This window comes from Oncorhynchus mykiss, chromosome 21 (genome assembly GCF_013265735.2).
Source record: "Oncorhynchus mykiss isolate Arlee chromosome 21, USDA_OmykA_1.1, whole genome shotgun sequence".
In the NCBI taxonomy this organism is placed as follows: domain Eukaryota; kingdom Metazoa; phylum Chordata; class Actinopteri; order Salmoniformes; family Salmonidae; genus Oncorhynchus; species Oncorhynchus mykiss.
In genome coordinates, this window is record NC_048585.1 from 45,402,882 (window position 1) to 45,428,633 (window position 25,752).

At 42.5% G+C, this 25,752-nt stretch overlaps 1 protein-coding gene across 2 annotated transcripts in view; it reads left to right on the forward strand.

Annotated features, from left to right (window-relative positions):
* The window catches only part of kirrel1a (kirre like nephrin family adhesion molecule 1a), a 39,864-nt gene extending 23,572 nt beyond the window's left edge, over positions 1–16,292 (forward strand). The window contains exons 8-15 of one of the 2 annotated variants that reach the window (XM_021577966.2): positions 2,286–2,413; positions 7,097–7,223; positions 7,617–7,717; positions 9,393–9,609; positions 9,942–10,049; positions 10,865–10,992; positions 11,372–11,488; positions 13,471–16,292. In XM_021577966.2, coding sequence (XP_021433641.2) covers positions 2,286–2,413; positions 7,097–7,223; positions 7,617–7,717; positions 9,393–9,609; positions 9,942–10,049; positions 10,865–10,992; positions 11,372–11,488; positions 13,471–14,130 — 1,586 coding nt within the window. In that variant the 3' untranslated portion in view covers positions 14,131–16,292. The remainder of the gene's footprint in view (positions 1–2,285; positions 2,414–7,096; positions 7,224–7,616; positions 7,718–9,392; positions 9,610–9,941; positions 10,050–10,864; positions 10,993–11,371; positions 11,489–13,470) is intronic. The other variant, XM_021577967.2, reaches the window with a different exon arrangement.
* The last annotated feature ends 9,460 nt before the right edge of the window (positions 16,293–25,752 follow it).

Genomic DNA, 25,752 nt, shown 5'->3' on the forward strand with positions numbered 1-25,752 from the left:
GGGCGGACAGCAGTGGATGCATCAATTCTGGATTAATGACAATTGCCAAAATGTCTTTACTCTTTGTGGTGTTTTACGTAAAAAAAGATGTCTCTTTCCATTCACCACTGTTTGAAGACTGGAAATATGTTGCGAGTGTGTGAACTTGCGCAGGTAGACTAGTAAAGGAGCCCACTAAAGGAGCCTACTAAAGGAGCCCACTAAAGGAGCCCACTAAAGGAGCCCACTAAAGGAGCCCACTAAAGGAGCCCTTTGAAGTGATCGTTTGACAATCAGATGAAAACATAATGACTGGTTGTGTTTATGCCACAACAAAAGGTAATACATTTTGAAAGTTACAGTGCCTTGCGAAAGTATTCGACCCCCTTGAACTTTGCGACCTTTTGCCACATTTCAGGCTTCAAACATAAAGATATAAAACTGTATTTTTTTGTGAAGAATCAACAACAAGTGGGACACAATCATGAAGTGGAACGACATTTATTGAATATTTCAAACTTTTTTAACAAATCAAAAACTGAAAAATTGGGCGTGCAAAATTATTCAGCCCCCTTAAGTTAATACTTTGTAGCGCCACCTTTTGCTGCGATTACAGCTGTAAGTCGCTTGGGGTATGTCTCTATCAGTTTTGCACATCGAGAGACTGACATTTTTTCCCATTCCTCCTTGCAAAACAGCTCGAGCTCAGTGAGGTTGGATGGAGAGCATTTGTGAACAGCAGTTCTCAGTTCTTTCCACAGATTCTCGATTGGATTCAGGTCTGGACTTTGACTTGGCCATTCTAACACCTGGATATGTTTATTTTTGAACCATTCCATTGTAGATTTTGCTTTATGTTTTGGAGCATTGTCTTGTTGGAAGACAAATCTCCGTCCCAGTCTCAGGTCTTTTGCAGACTCCATCCGGTTTTCTTCCAGAATGGTCCTGTATTTGGCTCCATCCATCTTCCCATCAATTGTAACCATCTTCCATGTCCCTGCTGAAGAAAAGCAGGCCCAAACCATGATGCTGCCACCACCATGTTTGACAGTGGGGATGATGTGTTCAGGGTGATGAGCTGTGTTGCTTTTACGCCAAACATAACGTTTTGCATTGTTGCCAAAAAGTTACATTTTGGTTTCATCTGACCAGAGCACCTTCTTCCACATGTTTGGTGTGTCTCCCAGGTGGCTTGTGGCAAACTTTAAACAACACTTTTTTATGGATATCTTTAAGAAATGGCTTTCTTCTTGCCAATCTTCCATAAAGGCCAGATTTGTGCAATATACGACTGATTGTTGTCCTATGGACAGAGTCTCCCACCTCAGCTGTAGATCTCTGCAGTTCATCCAGAGTGATCATGGGCCTCTTGGCTGCATCTCTGATCAGTCTTTTCCTTGTATGAACTGAAAGTTTAGAGGGACGGCCAGGTCTTGGTAGATTTGCAGTGGTCTGATACTCCTTCCATTTCAATATTATCGCTTGCACAGTGCTCCTTGGGATGTTTAAAGCTTGGGAAATCTTTTTGTATCCAAATCCGGCTTTAAACTTCTTCACAACAGTATCTCGGACCTGCCTGGTGTGTTCCTTGTTCTTCATGATGCTCTCTGCGCTTTTAACGGACCTCTGAGACTATCACAGTGCAGGTGCATTTATACGGAGACTTGATTACACACAGGTGGATTGTATTTATCATCATTAGTCATTTAGGTCAACATTGGATCATTCAAGAGATCCTCACTGAACTTCTGGAGAGAGTTTGCTGCACTGAAAGTAAAGGGGCTGAATAATTTTGCACGCCCAATTTTTCAGTTTTTGATTTGTTAAAAAAGTTTGAAATATCCAATAAATGTCGTTCCACTTCATGATTGTGTCCCACTTGTTGTTGATTCTTCACAAAAAATACAGTTTTATATCTTTATGTTTGAATCCTGAAATGTGGCAAAAGGTCACAAAGTTCAAGGGGGCCGAATACTTTCGCAAGGCACTGTACATGACAAACCTTTACGACTCGGCACACAGAGATCCTGTTGAATTAATAGGGATTCTATATGTAATTCCATGATTAAGCGTGTGCACACACAGGATGTCCTTATCGTCAAGAAATTACATCTACTTTCACCCCTGACTCGATCTCAATCTCCCCTCATACTGTACCTCTCCTAAACCTAATCATCTATACCCTCTCTCTTGATATCTCGCTTTCTCCCTGTAGCAAGTCGGTTTTGTATTGCATTTGAATTTGTTATCTTAGCCGACTTGGTTAAGTAAAGGCGAATGTTCTCTCGCTCTCTCTCTCTTTCCAGTTGGTCCTATCCTGGTAGTGGAGCCTAGGCCAGTGACCGTGGACATAGACTCTGATGTCACTCTGAACTGCAAATGGGCTGGCAACCCTCCTCTCACCCTCACCTGGACGAAGAAGGGCTCCAACATGGTGAGAACCAGCTCGCTCTCTCTCCTCCTTTTTCTCCCCAATTTTGTGATATTAAATTGCGATTTTGTCTCATCGCTGCAACTCTCCAACGGGCTTGGGAGAGGCAAAGGTCGAGTCACGCGTCCTCCGAAACATGACCCTCCAAACCGTGCTCCTGACACCTGCCCGCTTAACCCAGAAGCCAGCCGTAATAATGTGTCGGAGAAAACACTGTTCAACTGCTGATTGAGGTCAGCCTGCAGGTGCCCGGCCCCCCACAAGGAGTCGCTAGAGCACGATGAGCCAAGTAAAACCCGCCCCCTGCCACACTATGGGACTCGCGGTCATGCAGTGCCTTGGGCCCCTGCGCCACTCAGGAGGCCCCACTTTCCACCTTTCTTTTGCTGTCTGTATCTTTATCGTCTCCCTCTCTTCTATCCTTTGTCTCTCTATTATTTATGTTCTGTTCTGCTCTGTTCATCTCTCTCTTTCTCATGGCTTTTTCCTGATTCCCCCGCTTCTCTCCTCCATCTGTCTCTCTCTCTCACTTCTTCACTTTTCTGTCTCTATTTTATTCTATTTTTCATTCCTTCAGTGTCCATTTCTCTCTCCCATCCTAATCTCTTTCTATCTTTTTATAGTCCCCCTCTCTATTTTATCCCATCCTTCTTCACCTCTGCCTGTTTTTCGCGCAGGTTGACGTTTATTGTCATGAGTCTTGCCTTGGAGGCAGAACTGAGCAATTTCCGCAAGATGGGCCAGCTGCAAAGTAAAAAATGTCTATATCGTAAAATTCATGGGGGGGAAATGCGCTTTTTGGTTTTGCTTTAAAGTTAAGGTTAGGCTAGCCTCGTCCCGAAACAGGCTTCCCTTAAATAGGGAGCCTGGGCGGGAAGCCTGGGCGGGAAGCCTGGGGAAGTTCCATGGAGGAAATCAGCTAACGCGGTGTCGGAACCCGGTGTAAATCAGTGACGCCGCGCAACACGCCATACCAATCAAATGCCTTGTTTGGGCGGAGCTCCAAAGGTGCCCCCCAGATTAGTGCTGTAGGGGCAACACTGCGTGAGGACAAAACATTTAAACTAACAAAACATTTTAGAATGTTTGCAGCACTCTGGTTTTCACAGCATTTCAATGTTATTTGGAGATGAGCTAAAGCTGCAGCAAAAGGGGAGAAATTGTCTACAACACTGACCATATCCATGTTTTTAATTTTGAAGTTTCTGAAGTGATATGTGTCTGTAAAGGCTAGCATAAGGGACAAGATGTAGCATGTACCATGTACTGTCTATCCATGGGGGAACACTGCAATCAATTTGCAAGCAACATTGCTAAAATGAAAGAAATAAAAGAACATCCTACTGTAGGTCTATGTTGGTGATGCCTGCCATGTGATAAGCTGCCAAGTGGATTCACATAGCTGATATACTGAGAGAGTGACAATCAAATAAAACAGATTGGAGAGCTTTCGACTAGACAAAAAGGAAATGTTCATTTGAGTATACAACACAGAAACAGAGACACATTAGAGAAAGAACCCCTCTTTATAGCAGGATTTTGATAATGAGGAACCTTTTATTGCAGTGGGCTAAATCAGGGTCACACAGAGGGATGATTATTGGTAGTCTTAAACAAATCTACGTTGAAACAAAAGTATACACCTCACACAGATGGTTATGGGCTTTTAAAAAAGGAGACACCTGTATCATGTCAGATATAGAGTTGAAGTATATTCAATTTTGAGTTTGCATACCAATATTCCTCTTGAGATACTGTACATCACAGACGACTGAAATGTAACAAAACTGTTTGACAATAATTGTGAAATTATTTAAAATATTAATATCATTCCACTCATGAGGTCAAAGAGGACACTTTTGGTAATTGACTGCAGGAAAGGGCAACTTAACATTGACACTAGTTCATTTAGAAAATGTTGTTTAAATTGTTAAACAAGTTTAAACACTTCACTTCAAAGAATCAACACTTCAACAAGTACAAATAAGATAACTCGTATGTAAAGATTAGGCACCTTAGTCTAAACAACAATAGATAATTGAGTAGTAACAAGTATTTTATAATTACTAAAGCATCATTTCAGGTGAACACAAAAAACACCATACCAGCTATGGATACCTTGCTCCACTGATCCTTGATCTACTGGGTGAGCGGACTTCTATTCCAGCCCAGAATCAGGTGGGTTATTGCTGGGCTGTAACAGAACCCTGCTCACCCAGCAGACCTCCAGCAGGGTTGTCCTGCTCCAATTGTAATAGGTTTATACATTGTGTGTGATGTTTAACTGTATTTTTGGATACAACATTTTCCAACATAGGTAGGCCTACGCATACAGTGCCTTTGGAAAGTATTCAGACCCCTTGACTTTTTCCACATGTTGTTACATTACAGCCTTATTGTAAAAAAAAATAAAAAATAACTCAGCAATCTACATACAATACCCCATGACAAAGCAAAAACAGGTTTTTAGACATTTTTGCAAAAATTCATGAACAGAAATACCTTATTTACATAATTATTCAGACCCTTTGCTGTGAGATTGACATTTAACTCGGGTACATCCTGTTTCCATTGATCATCCTTGAGATGTTTCTACAACTTGACTTTAGTCCACCTGTGGTAAATTCAATTGATTGGACATGATTTGGAAAAGCACACACCCATCTATCTATATAATGTCCCACAGTTGACAGTGCACGTCAGAGCAAAGACCATGCAATGAGGTCGAAGGAATTGTCCGTAGAAAGGATTGTTTTGAGTCACAGATCTGAGGAAGGGTACCAAAAAATGTCTACACATTGAAGGTCCCCAAGAATACAGTGGCCTCCATCATTCTTAAATGGAAGAAGTTTGAAACCACAAAGACTCTTCCTAGAGCTGGCCGCAGAGCCAAACATGAACCCGATGGTCACTCTGACACAGCTCTAGAGTTTCTCTGTGGAGATGGGTGTACCTTCCAGAAGGACAACTATCTCTGCAGCACTTTATGGTAGAGTGGCCAGACAGAAGCCACTCATTAGTAAAATGCACATGACAACCTGCTTGGAGTTTGCCAAAAGGCAAACAAGATTCTCTGGTCTGATGAAACCTAGATAGAACTCTTTGGCCTGAATGCCAAGTGTCCCATCTGGAGGAAACCTGGCACCATCCCTACGGTGAAGCATGGTGGTGGCAGCATCATGCTGTGGGGATGTTTTTCAGCAGCAAGGACTACTTATGTAAATGTGATATTTCATTTTGTTAAAAAAAAATTATTAGCATAAATCCCAACCTGTTTTTTCTTTGTCATTACAGGGTATTGTGTGTAGATTGATGAGGTAAAAAAAATATATTTGAATTTTAGAATAAGGCTGTAACAAAATGTTGAACAAGTCAAGGGGTCTGAATACTATCCCAAGGCACTGTATAATCCATGGCATATAGGATATACCCTTAAGTCTCGTAGGAGTTTCATTGGGATCGTTCTCTTCATCTACAAACAGGCTTTCAAAGCTTCCTGAGGATAGAAAACATCACAAAGAAACAGGCTTCATTATACTCAAATTTGACAGCACTAAATATGATGTTGCTATTATCTCCCTGTCCTCAAAGTTTAACCTTCTGGGGACTGGAACCAGAGAATCTTTTCACAATGTCCTCTCAAAGTTACCTGCACTATCCAGTAGCCTACACTCTCCCTTTACTGACAGCTGGAGCTGCAATTTCACCCTCTTCCGTGGCTGTTATCTACAAATGCATTTGGATTTTTAATTTAGAATAATTACATCAAGATTGCTAGTTATAGGAAGTTAGGTAGCTGATGACATGTAATTGACAAAACTCAACAGTGTGTAACGTTAGCTAGCAAGCAGCTCAGTTGAGTTGGCCTAGTGTAGCTAGCTAGCTAATATTATGTTGTTTTTCTTTTACATTTAAAAAAAAATGTATTTACTTACTTGAAAAGGTTCTGGCACTGCCTCCGTTTCTGGGGTCCTTACAAAAACAAAAATAGTTATATTTTCAGTGGTAGCAAAGCGCAGCCAGCAGCCATGTGGATGAATGGAAAAAAATCTGTCACCAGAGCGGTTTAGAACGTCCTGTGAGTGACGTTTAACTTTACCAGCATAGTCCAATTTCAATACCTATAAATCACACACTGTCAGCCGCACTTGATAACTTGAAAACTAGCACTTAAAGCCAACATGGGCAACCACTACCCGGACGGAACACAGAGACGCACATAACACACAGCACCCCTTCTACGGGCGTGTGGGGGGGGGGGGGGGGGGGGGGGGGGGGGGGGATTCTTGAAAAGCAACATCCAATCAAAAAGTGTTTGCAATACAAAATTCTCCAGACCTCCAAGGGGGGTGTGACAATGTGATTTTGTAGGTATGGCAACACAAGACTAGGGTTAGGTATTACGGTTAGCAGTGTAGTTAAGGTTAGGGTTAGGTTTGACTTTGTGGCTGTGCCAGCTAGTAACCACTCTGCAGAGCTGCCTCCAGTACATGAGTCATCCCAATAAATGCCAATCTGCGTTTTTATCTCTCATTTCTTCTTTCTCAAGTCTTCCTCTTTTATCATGTTTTGCCCCTGAAGGAAAGTAGAATGATGTCAGGCCACATCATCTCACTCCTCTTTTCTTTTGTTCATCTCTCTCTCTCTGCTTGTCCCTGATTCCCTCTATCTCTCCATCCCTTACAGGTCCTTAGTAATAACAACCAGCTGTTCCTGAAGTCAGTGAGCCAGGCGGACGCTGGGCAGTATGTGTGTAAGGCCATCGTCCCCAGGATCGGAGTGGGAGAGACAGAGGTCACTCTCACTGTCAACGGTACGTAACACCAAAGGTCACACACAACAGTACCCTTTCAGAAAAAAAGGGTTCCATAAGTACTATTAAGCAGTAAGGCCAGAGAGGGGTGTGGTATACGGCCAATATACCATGGCTAAGGGCTGTTCTTATGCACAGAGCACCTGGACACAGCCCTTAGCTGTGGTATATTTGGCCATATACCACAAACCCCGAGGTGCCTTATTGCTATTATATACTGGTTACCAATGTAATTAGACCAGTAAAAATAAGTGTTTTGTCATACCCGTGGTCTGATATACAGTATCACAGCCGACAGCCAATCAGCATTCAGGGCTCGAACCACCCAGTTTATAATATGGAATATCCACTCCCTCACACTTTCTCTCTCTTTCTCTCTCTCTTTCTATCCAGGTCCCCCCATCATCTCCAGTGAGCCTGTTCAGTATGCAGTGAGGGGGGAGAGAGGAGAGGTCAAGTGCTACATCGCCAGCACACCTCCACCGGACAAGATTGTAAGTGGACAGTGGATACTGTACAAACTCTACTGCAAGCTTCTACATGAACACATTACCACCTGTACATTATCGTCATCGTGAGACTGGCGTAGTCAACACTCTCGCAGCTTTTATGTCTTGTGACGGCCGTCAAAATCCTTCGGAATTGTCCTGAGACCCACCATGTCAACAAACCCAATGTGTCTAGTTGGGGACACTTCTATCGCCTTCACTCCACTTGTCTCTCTGGTCCGGATGCACTCAGACAGATGTCTGTGTCTGAAATGGTACCCTAGTCCCTACATAGTGTACCATATGGTGTACATAGTGTACCACTGTATAGGGAATAGGATGCCATTTTGGATGCAGTCAGCGTGTAGTTGGTCTCGCCCCCTCTCCTCTCTAAACCTTGTGAGTTTAATTCTCTCTGACGCACCAGGGCGCGTCTCTAATGCAGGGACAGAAAAATAGTTATAAAATATGAAGGACAGGCACAGTTGTCCCTGCAAATTCCTATGCCAGAGGTTCTCGTTTTTCAGAATGAATGGTAGATTACGGGAACACGTGGCCTTGTGCAATTTCAAATAGTCTCTCATGCTTCGGTGTGAATAATAGCTTTTAGTAGCTTGGAAGTGGATGAAGTGTGTAAGATTCTTACCAACTCTAAAACCACTCTAAAGTCCAGGATTAGAGCAATATAGCTGCTTGGAACAGTTGCCGCTGGTAGTGTGTGAATCTCATAATGTGGGCGTTGTAAGTGTGTGTGAATGTTTTGGAATGTATGCGCTTGTTTGTTTACTTTAGTGTGTGTGTGTCTTTGTGTACACTGTACATATGTGTACACAGTGGCAGAACTTGCCTTCCTTTTGTTTAATAATACATAATATCTCTGTTATCTTGCCTTCTTCTTCTTTGGCTTGAGGTCCTCATCCGATGTGCGCTATTTTAGAGGCTGTGACCATCTCTGGTTGTGACAAACGGAGCGGATTCCTTTTTTCTCCCTCTGAATTTTGCCCCAGCTTTTAAACTGTTAGGTCTATAAGCTATTATGATCCCATTCCTGAAATCTTCGACTCGTTCTGTTTCCCTCTACGACACTCCCAAGCTGCGCAGGACATGTCGGAAGGGACTGTGACAGAACCGCAATTGCAAAACAACGCGTGTCTTTTTTTTTCTACACACACAATTTATTACTTGAGGAACTTTCCAATATCTTTCTGATCCATTTCACTCACTTTGTGATGCCAATGAAAATGGTTACACCTTTCCCATGTTTGAGTGATTTGACATCTTTTCTTATTAGCTTCATGAGCATAGAAACTTGATTGCAGTTTGTATCTGTGCTTGATTGGTTAAGAAGGCCATACAATAACAAAATGTATTGGTCGATATTCCCGAAGACAATGTCAGATATAGATATTGTCCCAGAATTGCCACATCAGTGAATCCCTAACTACCTAAAACCAGATATAAAGTATATAGAAATTATAATGGACCTATGGCCTATATTTATTTATACTACCTGAGGCCTCCAAATCACTAAGTCCACCCCTGTGTGTATATTCCTCCATATGTGCATATGCACATCTATGCTTATATGTGTTTGTACATAATGCATGTGTGTGTCAGAGCACATGCAGTATGGGATATGGGTGTGTGTTAATGTGCGCCTGTTTGCCTGCCTGTGTTTCAGGTGTGGGCGTGGAAGGAGAACGTGTGGGAGAAGGAGAAGGGGACTCTGTTGGAGAGGTACACGGTGGAGCAGAGTAAACCTCTGTCTGAGGGAGGGGCTGTGCTCTCCACCCTCACCATCAACAACGTCATGGAGGCTGACTTCCTGTCCACCTACAACTGTACCGCCTGGAACTCCTTCGGACCTGGGACCATGATCATCACCCTGGAAGAGACCGGTATGCCCAGAGACGAACAACATCGTTATATTCAGTAGCATTATATTCATACTCGACCAGACATCCCTCCTCAAAAACAACAACAACAATAATCAGCATGTATTCATGCGTGCTCTATTATAGTGTTTTAGCTGAATTGGCATGTTGTATAAACAGCTAACTGAACCCTATTGCATTGACCTCTCTCCCTCTATCCTTCTTCGCTCTCTCTTATTTCTCTCTCTCTCTCTATTTCTCTCTCTCGCCCTCTCTCTCTCTCTCCTCCCTCTCTCTTGCTTTCTCTCTCCTTCTCTATCTCTCTTCCCTCTCTCTCTCTCTATTCCCCCTCTCAGAGGAGGTACCAGTGGGTATAATAGCAGGAGGGACTGTTGGCTGCACCATCCTGCTGTTCCTGTGTTTACTAGTCCTGGTGCTCATCTTCTACCGACAGCGCAAAGGCAGTAAGTGAGAACTCCATCTAGGAAATAGCAAACGTATACACCTGTGAAATACAGTAGCAATCACATACATCTGTAAAATACAAAAGCAATCACATACATCTGTAAAATACAGTAGCAATCACATACACCTGTAAAATACAGTAGCAATCACATACATCTGTAAAATACAGTAGCAATCACATACACCTGTAAAATACAGTAGCAATCACATACACCTGTAAAATACAGTAGCAATCACATACACCTGTAAAATACAGTAGCAATCACATACATCTGTAAAATACAGTAGCAATCACATACACCTGTAAAATACAGTAGCAATCACATACACCTGTAAATAAGGTAGAAAGCACATACAACACCTGTAGAATACAGTAGCAAACACATACAACACCTGTAAAATACAGTAGCAAAAGCATACAACACCTGTAAAATACAGTAGCAAACACATACACCTGTAAAATACAGTAGAAAGCACATACAACACCTGTAAAATACAGTAGCAAACACATACAACACCTGTAAAATACAGTAGCAAAAGCATACACCTGTAAAATACAGTAGCAAACACATACACCTGTAAAATACAGTAGAAAACACATACAAATACATATTTCAGATACCGATGCATTGAAAACATCATACAGTATACACCTGAACTTCCTCAGAATGCAATATATTATTCACATGTTTACACTTACATACATATATTCAAACATATAAAGTACATACACATACTGTATCCAAATCAATATACCCTGACATATATCCAGCAGTATTCAACTGTGTGCTGTGCTGTCGTGTTGTGCTTCCAGGTCGTCGTGGGGTCACGCTGGGTAAACCAGACATCAAGGTAGAGACAATAAACAAGGAGACCCACAGTCTGGAGGAGGACTCCGGCAGCGTTTCCACAGCATCACGCATGGTCAAGGCCATGTACTCGGTGAGTCGCCATCACAACGCTACAGCAGGTTGCCTTGAACTTTGCCTCCTTTGGTTTATGTTACCCCAGTTTCCCATCAGGCGATCACTAAAGTGTTTTTTCAATAATTCCAACGACGCCTCAACTCTGAAGCTATTACTTTACCACTAACAGAAATGCAACAAAAAAACACATTTCTGTCATATCAACTTATGCTGTTCTATCTTTTCAATCACAATACTATATAATAATTTTTAACACTTAAAGATGACCCTTTTCAACTTAAAATACGATCTGTCACTTTCTCTTCCTTCCCTCTTCTTTTTTTTAAATTATTCGGTCCCTCCTTATGTTGGATTCCTCCCCTCCTTTGTTGTTTTTTCATTGTTTGATGGTTTAGATTCTGCCCTCTTCTGTGTCCTTCTCTCCCTCCTCTCAGCCCTTTAAAGACGATATAGAACTCAAGCAGGACCTGCGTAGCGATACGCTAGACACTCGCCAGGAGTACGACCTGAAGGTGAGATTATTTGACACACATACAGTGCCTTCAGAAAGTATTCATACACCTTGACGTAATCCACATTTTGTTGTGTTACAGCCTGAATTCATAATGGATTAAATAAAAAAGTTTGCTTTAAAAAAAAAAAAAACATTTTTGTAAGTTTCTTGAAAATGAAATGCAACATCCCTGAGTGAATACTTTGTAGAAGCACATTTGGTGACGGTTACAGCTTTGAGTCATCTTGGGTATGTTTGTATCAGCTTTGCACATCTGGATTTGGGGATATCTCCCATTCTTCTGTGCAGATTTTATCAAGCTCTGTTAAAGTAGATGGGGAGCAGCAGTGAACAGCAATCTTCAAGTTTTTCCCACGGATTTTCAATAGGATTCAAGTCTGGGCTTTAGGCTAGGCCACTCAATGACTTTTAAATTCTTGTTCTGAAGCCATTCAAGCGTTGCTTTGGCTGCATGCTTGGGTTATTGTCCTGTTGGAACATAAATCTTCATCCCAGTCTAAGGTCGTTTGCACTCTGAAGAAGGTTCTCATTAAGGATTTGCCTGTATTTGGCTCCATTCATTGTTCCCTCTATCCTTACCAGTCTCTCAGTCCCTGCTGCTGAAAAGCATCCCCATAGCATGATGCTGCCACCACCATGCTTCACAGCAGGGATGGTGTAAGAAGGGTGATGAGCTGTTTTCTCCAGACATAGCACTTTGCATTCAGGTCAAATAGTTACATTTTTGTCTCATCAGACCACAGAATCTCATTCCTTATGCTCTCAAGAGTCTCACGTGCCTTTTTGCAAACTCCAGGCGTGCTGTCATGTGCTTTCTTTTCAGGAGTGGCTTCCGTCTGGCCACTCTCCCATAAAGCCCAGATTGGTGAAATGCTGTAGAGACGGCTGTCCTTCTGGCAGGTTCTCCCATTTCATCCAAGGAACTCTGTAGTTGTGTCAGAGTGGTCATTGGGTTCTTGGTCACCTCCATATTTATAAATGTTTTCAATTTCTTAATGATGGAGATGACATGCTCTTGGAAACTTTAAACACTCTAGAAATATCATTGTAGTTGCTAGCTGTACTACTAGAGATCCTGGTTTGACTCCAGGCTTTGTCGCAGCCGGCCGTGACCGGGAGGCCCATGGGGCAGCGCACAATTGTCCCAGCGTCGTCCGGGTTAGGGGAGGGTTTGGCCGGCAGGGATGTCCTTGTCCAATCCCGCTCTAGCGACTCCTGTGGCGTGCCGGGCGCATGCACGCTGACAAGGTCGCCAGGTGTACGGTGTTTCCTCCGACACATTGGTGTGGTTGGCTTCCAGGTTAAGTGGGCATTGTGTCATGAAGCAGTGCGACTTGGTTGGGTCGTGTTTCGGAGGACGCACGGCTCTCGACCTTCTTCTCTCACGAGTCCTTGTGGGAGTTGCAGCTAAGATGCAAGACTGTTAATGCCAATTGGATACCACAAAATTGGGGAGAAAAAGGGGTAAAAAAAAAAAAACTTTAAAAATGACAAATAAATTAAATTGTTTTCTACCCTTCCCCAGATATATGCCTCATCGCAGTTCTATCGCGAAGATTTACAGACAGTATAGTTTCTGCTCTGACATGCAATTGTGGTGCCTTACAATTGAATTGGCAACAGGTGGACTCCAATCAAGTTGTAGTGACATCTCAATGATGATCAAATGAAATTGGATGCACCTGAGCTCAATTTGGAGTACCTTATCATAGAAAAGGGGTGTGAATAATTATGTAAATTAGATATTTCTGTATTTAATTTTCAATACATTTGCAAACATTTCTAAAAAGATGTTTTCACTTTGTCATTATGGGGTATTGTGTGTCATTATGGGGTATTGTGTGTAGACTGTAACACAACAAAATGTGGAAAAAGTCAAGGGATAGGAATACTTTCTGAAGGCACTGTACATACACAGACACACATGTACACACATGTACACCTTAGTGACAATATGTTTTCTAATCTTGCTCTCTCCAGGACCCCACCAACGGCTACTACAACGTGCGAGCCTCCACCCTTGACGAGGGTCGCCCTGCCTCCCGCTCCATGCACTACTCCGACTACCGGCCCTCCAACACCCCAGGGGGAGCTGCTTCTGTCAGCAGCAGTGCTGGAGGATCAGGGGCCACAGCCAGCGGAGGAGGCCCTCCAGGCCCAGGGACCCTCTCCACCCCCGGTCGCCCCAGTTGCTACGACCCCCGGCCCCCCTCCAGACTCTCCCACAACAGCTACGCCCAGTTCAACACCTTCACCCGGGCTGGGCAGAGCCAGCAGCCCCCTCCCAACCCCCCGCCGCAGACCAGCGACTTCCCTGGGGACTGCAGCCTGTTGGACTCCCCTCAGCTGGCCTATGACAACTACGGCTATCCCTCTCACCCCTATACCCCCTACCGCATGGGCTTTGCCCCGCCCAGTCTGGCTCCATTGGAAACCGGGCCTTCCTATGAGATGTACGGAGTGGGGTCGGGGGTGGGGCCTGTGCCAGGGGTGGGGCCTGGTGTGGGGCTGGGGGCGACTCCGTCAGGGTCAGAGACTGGACTGGGGAAGTATGGAAGCTCCACCCGCTTCTCCTATACCTCGCAGCAGTCTGACTACGGCCACAGAGGACACACACAGAGGATGCAGACACATGTGTGAGATGGATAGCTGACATACAGTGCACAGTCACATATGCGGTGAGGGTGCATTCTCATACTACACACTGTCACTCAGACGCACACAGAGGCCGCACACACGCATTCACATTCTCAAACATACGCACATATACTGTACATGTGAGCACACACACGCAGATATACACACAGACACACGCAGACACACACACACACAGAGGAGTTAGAATTTCCCCACGAGACAGGGAGGGTGTGAGAAAGAGAGAGTCCAGATCAGTGGATAACGAGTGAATTCCTGGTAATCTAGAATTCCCACAATCCCAGTGTTCAGATCTTCACTCTGAAAGAGCGGAAAGCAAAAGTCCAATCAAGACCAGAGAAGACGGGACTAGAGAGAACAAAAGATCTTTAGATGTTAATTATCGAAATAAATAGCATGTGTGCTATGAATTTAGATTGTTGTGAATGACGAGAGGGAGCGCTACAGGCAATTTATTCCATATTCGATTGCCAAATATTACAGTAAGGCATATCATGGAGAAATTGACCGTCAAGTATGGTACTCATTCGAAGGGCGGGAGAAACCTCAACCAGTGGAGGGTCATGACTGGCCGCCATTTTGTTTTAGCTGGTTGTTGTTTTATACAGTGATTTTAGAGCACATATATATCCCACATTGCTCCACTTCATTGGCGCCATTGGTGCTGGTTAGTGGGGTCATCGTACGTTTTGCACTGCATTACAAACAGTATTCATTGCTTAGAAATCCATCATCTACATATATCTGTATTATATGAGTCTGTTTTTATTTGCACACCAACAAACTAGAGCTTTCTATTCTATTTTTTAACATTTTACAGAATTATTTTGGTCATATTTCTGTGAAGGAAGTGTCTGTGGACCAAGATGTTCAAACTTGAGAGTGTTTAGTCTTTGTTTGGGTGATATTCACCTCAACAAACAAAGAGAAACACAAAGAAGTATTTGAGTACCTGTTTTTGTCAGCCATGATGACTGGCAAGATTCAGGAAGGGGAGGGTATACAAGAACCTTTTTTCCAAGTGTCCATGTTTGCTCTTTATTTGATGTAAATCTGGGGTTACAAGCATTTAAATGCAGTAGATACCATGCAGGAAGTCCTTATATGGGAAGGTGTTCAGGCCTTGAGGCAGTCCGGGCGTATGGAACTACAGTATAAGCCTGCTAGCCTGGCATTCAAACTGAATTTTCTACGTTTCACCATTTATATGAACTACATATTTTATATGGTGAAACATAGCGGATTCCGCTTGGATCCAGGCTATAAACCTTAGTTTGGTGCCCCCTGCTGAAATAGAGAGAGGTGACGTGGTAGCCTGGTTGCAGATCTGGTTATGCTGTCTTGCCCACTCCTACGGTCATTGTCACGCTTGCGAACAAACAGCACCTGGGACCAGGCTAGTGAGATGCTGTGTATAAGAGTGGCCTTAGGGAACATGCGGTAATGCTTTCATCATTCATTCCTCCTCACACACAATCAGCCACGAGGGCCAGAGGAGAATGTGTGTGGAGAGGTTCAATGAAGGTTTGTCTACACTATTGATATACGGATAGTGGAGTGCTATTGTGCGAATGTTTGTGCGTGAAAGAGAGAGTGTGTGTATGCACATCTATTTGTACAGTGTTTGTATAGGTGTGTGTGTGTGTGTGTGTGTGTGTGTGTGTGTGTGTGTGTGTGTGTGTGTGTGTGTGTGTGTGTGTGTGTGTGTGTGTGTGTGTGTGTGTGTGTGTGTGTGTGTGTGTGTAATGCATAGACATACAGTTCTCTACCTGCGTGTGAATGTGACTATTGTATGCATGTCAGTGTGTACAGTATGTGTGTGTGCATGTCTGTATGTGTTCATGTGTGTGAGTGCGTTTCAGTAATATGTCCATATCATTTCTCTTCACGATCCTGTTCCAATACTTTTATACCTCTGGTAGGACTGTATCCTGTATTATTGTGTCTTTGAATTTAGAAATACAATGTTTATCTTATTGTACTGTTCTACGTAGCAGAAAAAAAACTGTTCAAAAGATGTACAACAGAAAGTGATCAAATTTTCATTTTTTAATTTCATTATCTCCAATATTTTTAAAAAATGGTATGTAATTATTTTTCCACAGTATAACAGAAATAAAAAGCACTGTTTTTTATAAAATAAATCATGTCATGTGATGCTTTCGGGGGAATGGGATAAATACCAATTCGGAGAATTCAGTTTATTTTGTGTTTTCCCCCACAATCTGTCACGTCTGCCCCAGGGCGCCAGCCTGCCGAGCATTACGCACTTCTGCCACCATCATTACGCACACCTGCTTCCCTCGTCACGCACATCAGCGATTCGTTGGACTCACCTAGACTCAATCCCCTGTGTTAGTACCTCCCCTATATCTGTCTGTTCCTCTGCTCTGTTCTCCACTTCAGCATTAATTGTAATTTGTCTTTGTATTACCCGGTTCTGCCGCTGTTCCCTGTCTGTGCAAAATTAAATGTTCACTCTCCGTACCTTTTTCTCTACTCCAGCGTTGACTCTTACAGAATGCGAAGCATCGGAAAGTGCAGGCTTTTCTGTTGGTGGTGACGTCGGGTCCTGGGACCACCACCGACGGAACAGGGTTGCCTCAGCTTGCTTGTCGAGCTTCTACACCCTAGCTGGCTCAAGCGTTTTTCTTGCCCCGGTTGGCTCGGCAGGCGCCCATCCACGTCAGGCCTCAACCGGATCGTCAGGTTTTTACACCTCAGCCGGATCATCAGGTTCCCACGTCTCAGCCGGCTCGCCAGGCTCCCACGTTCCACAGGGATCATCAGGCTCTGACGCCTCAGTCGGTTCGCCAGGCTCCCACGCCTCTGCCCGTTCGTCTGGCTTCTACGCCCCAGCCGGCGGGTCCAGAGCTCGCTCTCCCTCCCTGGCGCTCGAGGTCTCCAGGCTGCCCGGCATTAGGCACACCTGCTTCCCTCGTCACGCGCATCAGAGCTTCATTGGACTCACCTAGACTCAATCACCTGTGTTAGTACCTCCCCTATATCTGTCTGTTCCCCCGCAGTGTTCCCCGCTTCAGCATTAATTGTCGTTTGTCATTGTGTTATCCGGTTCTGATGTTGTTCCTGTCCTGTTCCATGTCTGTGCAAATTTAAATGTTCACTCTCTGTACCTGCTTCTCTACTCCAGCGTCGGTTACACAATCAACACATATTATTACCTACAACCCAACGTAATGTAAAATAAATAAACACATTGAAACATATTTAATTACGGCTAACGATTAAAGAGTGACTGCCCCTCAAAACCAACAAATCCCTTTGAAAACGGCCTATGTGGCATCGATAGCAGTCAGAATACTGTTCATTGACTACAGCTCAGTGTTCAACACCATAGCGCCCACGAAGCTCATCACTAAGCTAAGGACCCTTTGACTAAACACCTCCCTCTGCAACTGGATCCTGGACTTCCTGACGGACCGCCCCTAGGGGGTAACGGTAGGCAACAACACATCTGACATGCTGATCCTCAACACTGGGGCCCCTCAGGGGTGCGCGCTTAGTCCCCTTCTGTATTCCCTGTTCACCCACAACGGCGAGACCAAGCACGACTCAAACACCATCATGAAGTTTACTGACGACACAAGTGGTAGGCCTGATCACCAACAACGATGAGACAACCTATAGGGAGGAGGTCAGCGACCTGTCAATGTGGTGCCAGGACAACAACCCCTCCCTCAATGTGAGCAACACAAAGGAGCTGATCGTGGACTACGAGAAAAGGAGGGCCGAACAGGCCCCCATTAACATCGACAGGGCTGTAGTGGAGAATGGAGAGTTTCAAGTACCTTGGTGTCCACATCACCAACAAACTATCATGGTCCAAACACACCAAGATAAAGAGAGCACCACAACACCTTTTCCCCCTCAGGAGACTGTAAAGATTTGGCATGGGTCCAAGATTTCTGCCATCCAGGACCTATATACTAGGCTGTGTCAGAGGAAGGCCCAAATAATTGTCAACGACTCCAGTCACCCAAGTCATACGCTTCGAACACGCCACAGCGTCATTGCACAAAATAGTACGCAGCATCATCTGGATATATATGCACAAAAGTTCAACGTTCACCTTCTGCTACCATTTCTGTCAAGCCGTCTACGCATACAGTTTGAAGCATGTTTGATAAATCCAACATATGCACCGCACCGAACGCACTGCAACTAACTCTGCAACGCAATGCTGCAAGGCAAACGCAGAGTTTCATTGGAAATTAATGCATTTCTGGTGTACCAAAATGCTATGACGCTTTGGTGTGTTACTCGATCGGTACTCGAGCGCCAAGTCTAGGTCCAAAAGGCTCCTTAACAACTTCTACCCCCAAGCCTGCTGAACAATTAATCTAATTGCCACCCGGACTATTTACATTGACCCCCCCCCCCCCCCCCCCCCCCTGCTGCTGCTACTCACTGTTTATTATCTATGCATAGTCACTTTACCCATACCTGCATATACAAATTACCTCAACTAACCTGTGCCACCGCACATTGACTTGGAACAGGTCGTTATTGTTATTTTATTGTGTCTTTTTATTACATTTTTTACTTTAGTTTATTTAGTAAATATTTTCTTTGGGACTGGGGGGGCAGTATTTAGCTTGAATGAATACGGTGCCCAGAGTAAACTGCCTGCTACTCAGGCCCAAAGCTAGAATATGCATATAATTAGTAGATTTTAATAGAAAACACTCGGAAGTTTCTAAAACTGTTTGAATGATGTCTGTGAGTATAACAGAACTCATATGGCAGGCAAAAACCTGAGAAAATAATCCAACCAGGAAGTGGGAAATCTGAGGTTTGTAGGTTTTCAAGTCTTTGCCTATCCAATATACAGTGTCTATGGGGTCATATTGCACTTCCTAAGGCTTCCACTAGATGTCAACAGTATTTAGAAGCTTGTTTCAGGCTTCTACTGTGAAGGGGGAGCGAATAAGAGCTGTTTGACTAAGGGGTCTGGCAGAATGCCATGAGCTAAATCATGTGAGAGCTAGCTGCATTCCTTTTCATTTCTAAAGACAAAGGAATTGTCCGGTTGAAACATTATTGAAGATGTATGATAAAAACATCCTAAAGATTGATTCTATACATCGTTTGACATGTTTCTACGAACTGTAATATAACGTTTTGACTTTTCGTCTGAACTAAGCCCTCGCGCATTATGCTTATGGATTACTGAGCTAAACGCGCAAACAAAAAGGAGGTGTTTGGACATAAATGAAGGACTTTATCGAACAAAACAAACATTTATTGTGGAACTGGGATTCCTGGGAGTGCATTCCGATGAAGATCATCAAAGGTAAGTGAATATTTACGCTATTTCTGACTTTTGTGACACCTCTCCTTCTTTGGAAAATGGCTGTATGTTTTTCTGTGGCTAGGCGCTGACCTAACATAATCGCAAGGTGTGCTTTCGCCGTAAAGCCTTTTTGAAATCTGACACACCGGTTGCATTAAGGGGAAGTTTATCTATAATTCCATGCATAACACTTGTATCTTTTATCAATGTTTATCATGAGTAATTCTGTAATTTGATGTGCATCTCTGCACTTTCACCGGATGTTTGTTTGAGACAATGCATTTCTGAACACAACACACCAATTTCAAATGAGGTTTTTGGACATAAAGATTAACTTTATCGAACAAAACACACATTTATTGTCTAACATGGAGTCCTGGGAGTGCCATCTGGTGAATATCATCAAAGGTTAGTGATTCATTTTAACACTATTTCTGTCTTTTGTGACACCTCTCCTTCTTTGGAAAATGTCTGTATGTTTTTCTGTGGCTAGGTGCTGACCTAACATAATCGCAAGGTGTGCTTTTGCGGTAAAGCATTTTTGAAATCAGACAATGTGGCTAGATTGAAGAGAAGTTTATCTTTAAAATGGTGTATGATACTTGTATGTTTGAGGAATTTTAATTATGAGATTTCTGTTGTTTTCAATTTGGCGCCGTGCAATTTCACTGGCTAGCGTCCCACATATCCCAGAGAAGTTTTCTTAACTCTATTTCTTGAAATGCATAGTTGGTTAAGGGCTTGTTAGTAAGCATTTTACAGTAAGGTCTACACTTGTTGTATTCAGCATGTATTCGGCGTATGTGACAAATAAGATTTGATTTTGATTTGAAACACTTTTCAAAATTGACTACACAGTGTAAATAGGATAATTTTGGTCCTATACCGGAGTTTGGAACCTGAGTGCGTGAGTTTGGATTACAATTATGTCAACAATTCATGACCCCTTTTTCCGACCTCAACCTGCAAATCGCCTCTCCGGCACTTCGCTTCCCTTTATTGAATGGGCCTCCGTTGTTTCATCATCCCCAATGTGCTCAAAGGATCACGGCCAATTGAGACCGAAAATCCCTATATGGATTGACCATGCCTCCGGCACTGGTTCGACAATGAATGCTTCCAGCAAGATGCACAGCCAGCTATGATTTGCGTGCCCTGCTGAAGGACCCACCTGTGCGGAATAGGTGGTTTGGAGTTTATTGATTCCCAATGGTGGTGTGTATAACAGTAGCTAGACCATATACTGCTTATTATTTATCTTGTTATGTACAGTGCATTTGAAAAGTATTCAGACCTCTTGACTTTTTCCACAATTTGTTATGTTACAGCCTTATTTTAAAATGTATTTAAGAAGAAAATGTTCTAATCAATCTACATAATAATGACAAGGCGAAAACAGGTTTCTAGAAATGTTTGCAAATTTCTTAAAAATAATACATTTTTAATAAATACCTTATTTACATAAGTATTCAGAACCTTTGTTATCAAATTGAGCTCAGATGCATCCTGATCCCACTGATCATCCTTGAGATGTTTCTACAACTTGATGGGAGTCCACCTGTGTTAAATGTAATTGAGTCGACATGATTTGGAAAGGCACACACCTGCCTATATAAGATCCCACAGTTGACTGACTGTGCTGTGCTGTACTGTATTGCACTGAGCTGTCCAAACTGGTGAACCCAACTGTGGTTGGTGAGTACTATGATTTCCCATTGTAGCCAATTCAATTGCAGAAATTCCGTTACTAATTTTTGGGAAATTCCGTCACCAATTTGGTAGTTTTAGTCACTTAATAATTTAAACAACATTTATATCAGTAAAAACATTAGTACTAATTGATAGGTCTACCTTTACTTGTTACTTATGTGACATTTTTTTTATCCTGCCTCCTAATCAGGGAGAAAAATGTGAAAATATCTTAAAGATACGGTATGTGGAGTTTTGGTAACGGAATTTCAAGGCACAAGGCAATGTTTCTTAAACTTACAGAAGGCAATTACAGTTTTCTACAAATTAATAATTGATATATTGGATTCATGTCTCCATCTCAACCAAAACTCGAGGTTAATGAAAAGGACTAAATCAAATCAAACTTTAAATGCCCTTTAAATAAAGTTTGATTTGATTTAGTCCTATTATTTAACTTCGTTTTTTGGTTGAGATGGAGACGTGAATCCTTGAAACCCTAGGACCTAGGACCTTGTCTAGTGTTAGGTGAATCCTGGGTTGAATAGAAACAATAGCTGTTGATGACTCTGCAAATGCTATATAGGCCTAAATAGTCTCATTGATTTATATAAGATTCATAAAGTATGGTTACATTTCATTTGCTCTGTTGAACTTGCTCTTTGATATGACTTCGATAGCAACAGTGAATCTATTTCATTTTTAAGAGGAGGATTCTCTAATAATTCTCACGATAGCACATTGACAAATATCTAAGAGAAGCAGGCCTGGTTCAGTTATAACCCTGGATCGGAGACCAAAGGAAAGCTGTAGATAGATACATTCTCAACCTACTGTTTTTTTCTGATAGTGGCTATAACATTGAAGATCTAACATTGTTTCAAAGGTACAAATTCAACATATTTATACAAGGTTAGTTTATGTAGAAAATTGGTTACCGTGATGACATAATCCTGTGGTTGAAATGTCACCCTCAAACCAACACGACTCAAACACCATCATGAAGTTTACTGACGACACAAGTGGTAGGCCTGATCACCAACAACGATGAGACAACCTATAGGGAGGAGGTCAGCGACCTGTCAATGTGGTGCCAGGACAACAACCCCTCCCTCAATGTGAGCAACACAAAGGAGCTGATCGTGGACTACGAGAAAAGGAGGGCCGAACAGGCCCCCATTAACATCGACAGGGCTGTAGTGGAGAATGGAGAGTTTCAAGTACCTTGGTGTCCACATCACCAACAAACTATCATGGTCCAAACACACCAAGATAAAGAGAGCACCACAACACCTTTTCCCCCTCAGGAGACTGTAAAGATTTGGCATGGGTCCAAGATTTCTGCCATCCAGGACCTATATACTAGGCTGTGTCAGAGGAAGGCCCAAATAATTGTCAACGACTCCAGTCACCCAAGTCATACGCTTCGAACACGCCACAGCGTCATTGCACAAAATAGTACGCAGCATCATCTGGATATATATGCACAAAAGTTCAACGTTCACCTTCTGCTACCATTTCTGTCAAGCCGTCTACGCATACAGTTTGAAGCATGTTTGATAAATCCAACATATGCACCGCACCGAACGCACTGCAACTAACTCTGCAACGCAATGCTGCAAGGCAAACGCAGAGTTTCATTGGAAATTAATGCATTTCTGGTGTACCAAAATGCTATGACGCTTTGGTGTGTTACTCGATCGGTACTCGAGCGCCAAGTCTAGGTCCAAAAGGCTCCTTAACAACTTCTACCCCCAAGCCTGCTGAACAATTAATCTAATTGCCACCCGGACTATTTACATTGACCCCCCCCCCCCCCCCCCCCCTGCTGCTGCTACTCACTGTTTATTATCTATGCATAGTCACTTTACCCATACCTGCATATACAAATTACCTCAACTAACCTGTGCCACCGCACATTGACTTGGAACAGGTCGTTATTGTTATTTTATTGTGTCTTTTTATTACATTTTTTACTTTAGTTTATTTAGTAAATATTTTCTTTGGGACTGGGGGGGCAGTATTTAGCTTGAATGAATACGGTGCCCAGAGTAAACTGCCTGCTACTCAGGCCCAAAGCTAGAATATGCATATAATTAGTAGATTTTAATAGAAAACACTCGGAAGTTTCTAAAACTGTTTGAATGATGTCTGTGAGTATAACAGAACTCATATGGCAGGCAAAAACCTGAGAAAATAATCCAACCAGGAAGTGGGAAATCTGAGGTTTGTAGGTTTTCAAGTCTTTGCCTATCCAATATACAGTGTCTATGGGGTCATATTGCACTTCCTAAGGCTTCCACTAGATGTCAACAGTATTTAGAAGCTTGTTTCAGGCTTCTACTGTGAAGGGGGAGCGAATAAGAGCTGTTTGACTAAGGGGTCTGGCAGAATGCCATGAGCTAAATCATGTGAGAGCTAGCTGCATTCCTTTTCATTTCTAAAGACAAAGGAATTGTCCGGTTGAAACATTATTGAAGATGTATGATAAAAACATCCTAAAGATTGATTCTATACATCGTTTGACATGTTTCTACGAACTGTAATATAACGTTTTGACTTTTCGTCTGAACTAAGCCCTCGCGCATTATGCTTATGGATTACTGAGCTAAACGCGCAAACAAAAAGGAGGTGTTTGGACATAAATGAAGGACTTTATCGAACAAAACAAACATTTATTGTGGAACTGGGATTCCTGGGAGTGCATTCCGATGAAGATCATCAAAGGTAAGTGAATATTTACGCTATTTCTGACTTTTGTGACACCTCTCCTTCTTTGGAAAATGGCTGTATGTTTTTCTGTGGCTAGGCGCTGACCTAACATAATCGCAAGGTGTGCTTTCGCCGTAAAGCCTTTTTGAAATCTGACACACCGGTTGCATTAAGGGGAAGTTTATCTATAATTCCATGCATAACACTTGTATCTTTTATCAATGTTTATCATGAGTAATTCTGTAATTTGATGTGCATCTCTGCACTTTCACCGGATGTTTGTTTGAGACAATGCATTTCTGAACACAACACACCAATTTCAAATGAGGTTTTTGGACATAAAGATTAACTTTATCGAACAAAACACACATTTATTGTCTAACATGGAGTCCTGGGAGTGCCATCTGGTGAATATCATCAAAGGTTAGTGATTCATTTTAACACTATTTCTGTCTTTTGTGACACCTCTCCTTCTTTGGAAAATGTCTGTATGTTTTTCTGTGGCTAGGTGCTGACCTAACATAATCGCAAGGTGTGCTTTTGCGGTAAAGCATTTTTGAAATCAGACAATGTGGCTAGATTGAAGAGAAGTTTATCTTTAAAATGGTGTATGATACTTGTATGTTTGAGGAATTTTAATTATGAGATTTCTGTTGTTTTCAATTTGGCGCCGTGCAATTTCACTGGCTAGCGTCCCACATATCCCAGAGAAGTTTTCTTAACTCTATTTCTTGAAATGCATAGTTGGTTAAGGGCTTGTTAGTAAGCATTTTACAGTAAGGTCTACACTTGTTGTATTCAGCATGTATTCGGCGTATGTGACAAATAAGATTTGATTTTGATTTGAAACACTTTTCAAAATTGACTACACAGTGTAAATAGGATAATTTTGGTCCTATACCGGAGTTTGGAACCTGAGTGCGTGAGTTTGGATTACAATTATGTCAACAATTCATGACCCCTTTTTCCGACCTCAACCTGCAAATCGCCTCTCCGGCACTTCGCTTCCCTTTATTGAATGGGCCTCCGTTGTTTCATCATCCCCAATGTGCTCAAAGGATCACGGCCAATTGAGACCGAAAATCCCTATATGGATTGACCATGCCTCCGGCACTGGTTCGACAATGAATGCTTCCAGCAAGATGCACAGCCAGCTATGATTTGCGTGCCCTGCTGAAGGACCCACCTGTGCGGAATAGGTGGTTTGGAGTTTATTGATTCCCAATGGTGGTGTGTATAACAGTAGCTAGACCATATACTGCTTATTATTTATCTTGTTATGTACAGTGCATTTGAAAAGTATTCAGACCTCTTGACTTTTTCCACAATTTGTTATGTTACAGCCTTATTTTAAAATGTATTTAAGAAGAAAATGTTCTAATCAATCTACATAATAATGACAAGGCGAAAACAGGTTTCTAGAAATGTTTGCAAATTTCTTAAAAATAATACATTTTTAATAAATACCTTATTTACATAAGTATTCAGAACCTTTGTTATCAAATTGAGCTCAGATGCATCCTGATCCCACTGATCATCCTTGAGATGTTTCTACAACTTGATGGGAGTCCACCTGTGTTAAATGTAATTGAGTCGACATGATTTGGAAAGGCACACACCTGCCTATATAAGATCCCACAGTTGACTGACTGTGCTGTGCTGTACTGTATTGCACTGAGCTGTCCAAACTGGTGAACCCAACTGTGGTTGGTGAGTACTATGATTTCCCATTGTAGCCAATTCAATTGCAGAAATTCCGTTACTAATTTTTGGGAAATTCCGTCACCAATTTGGTAGTTTTAGTCACTTAATAATTTAAACAACATTTATATCAGTAAAAACATTAGTACTAATTGATAGGTCTACCTTTACTTGTTACTTATGTGACATTT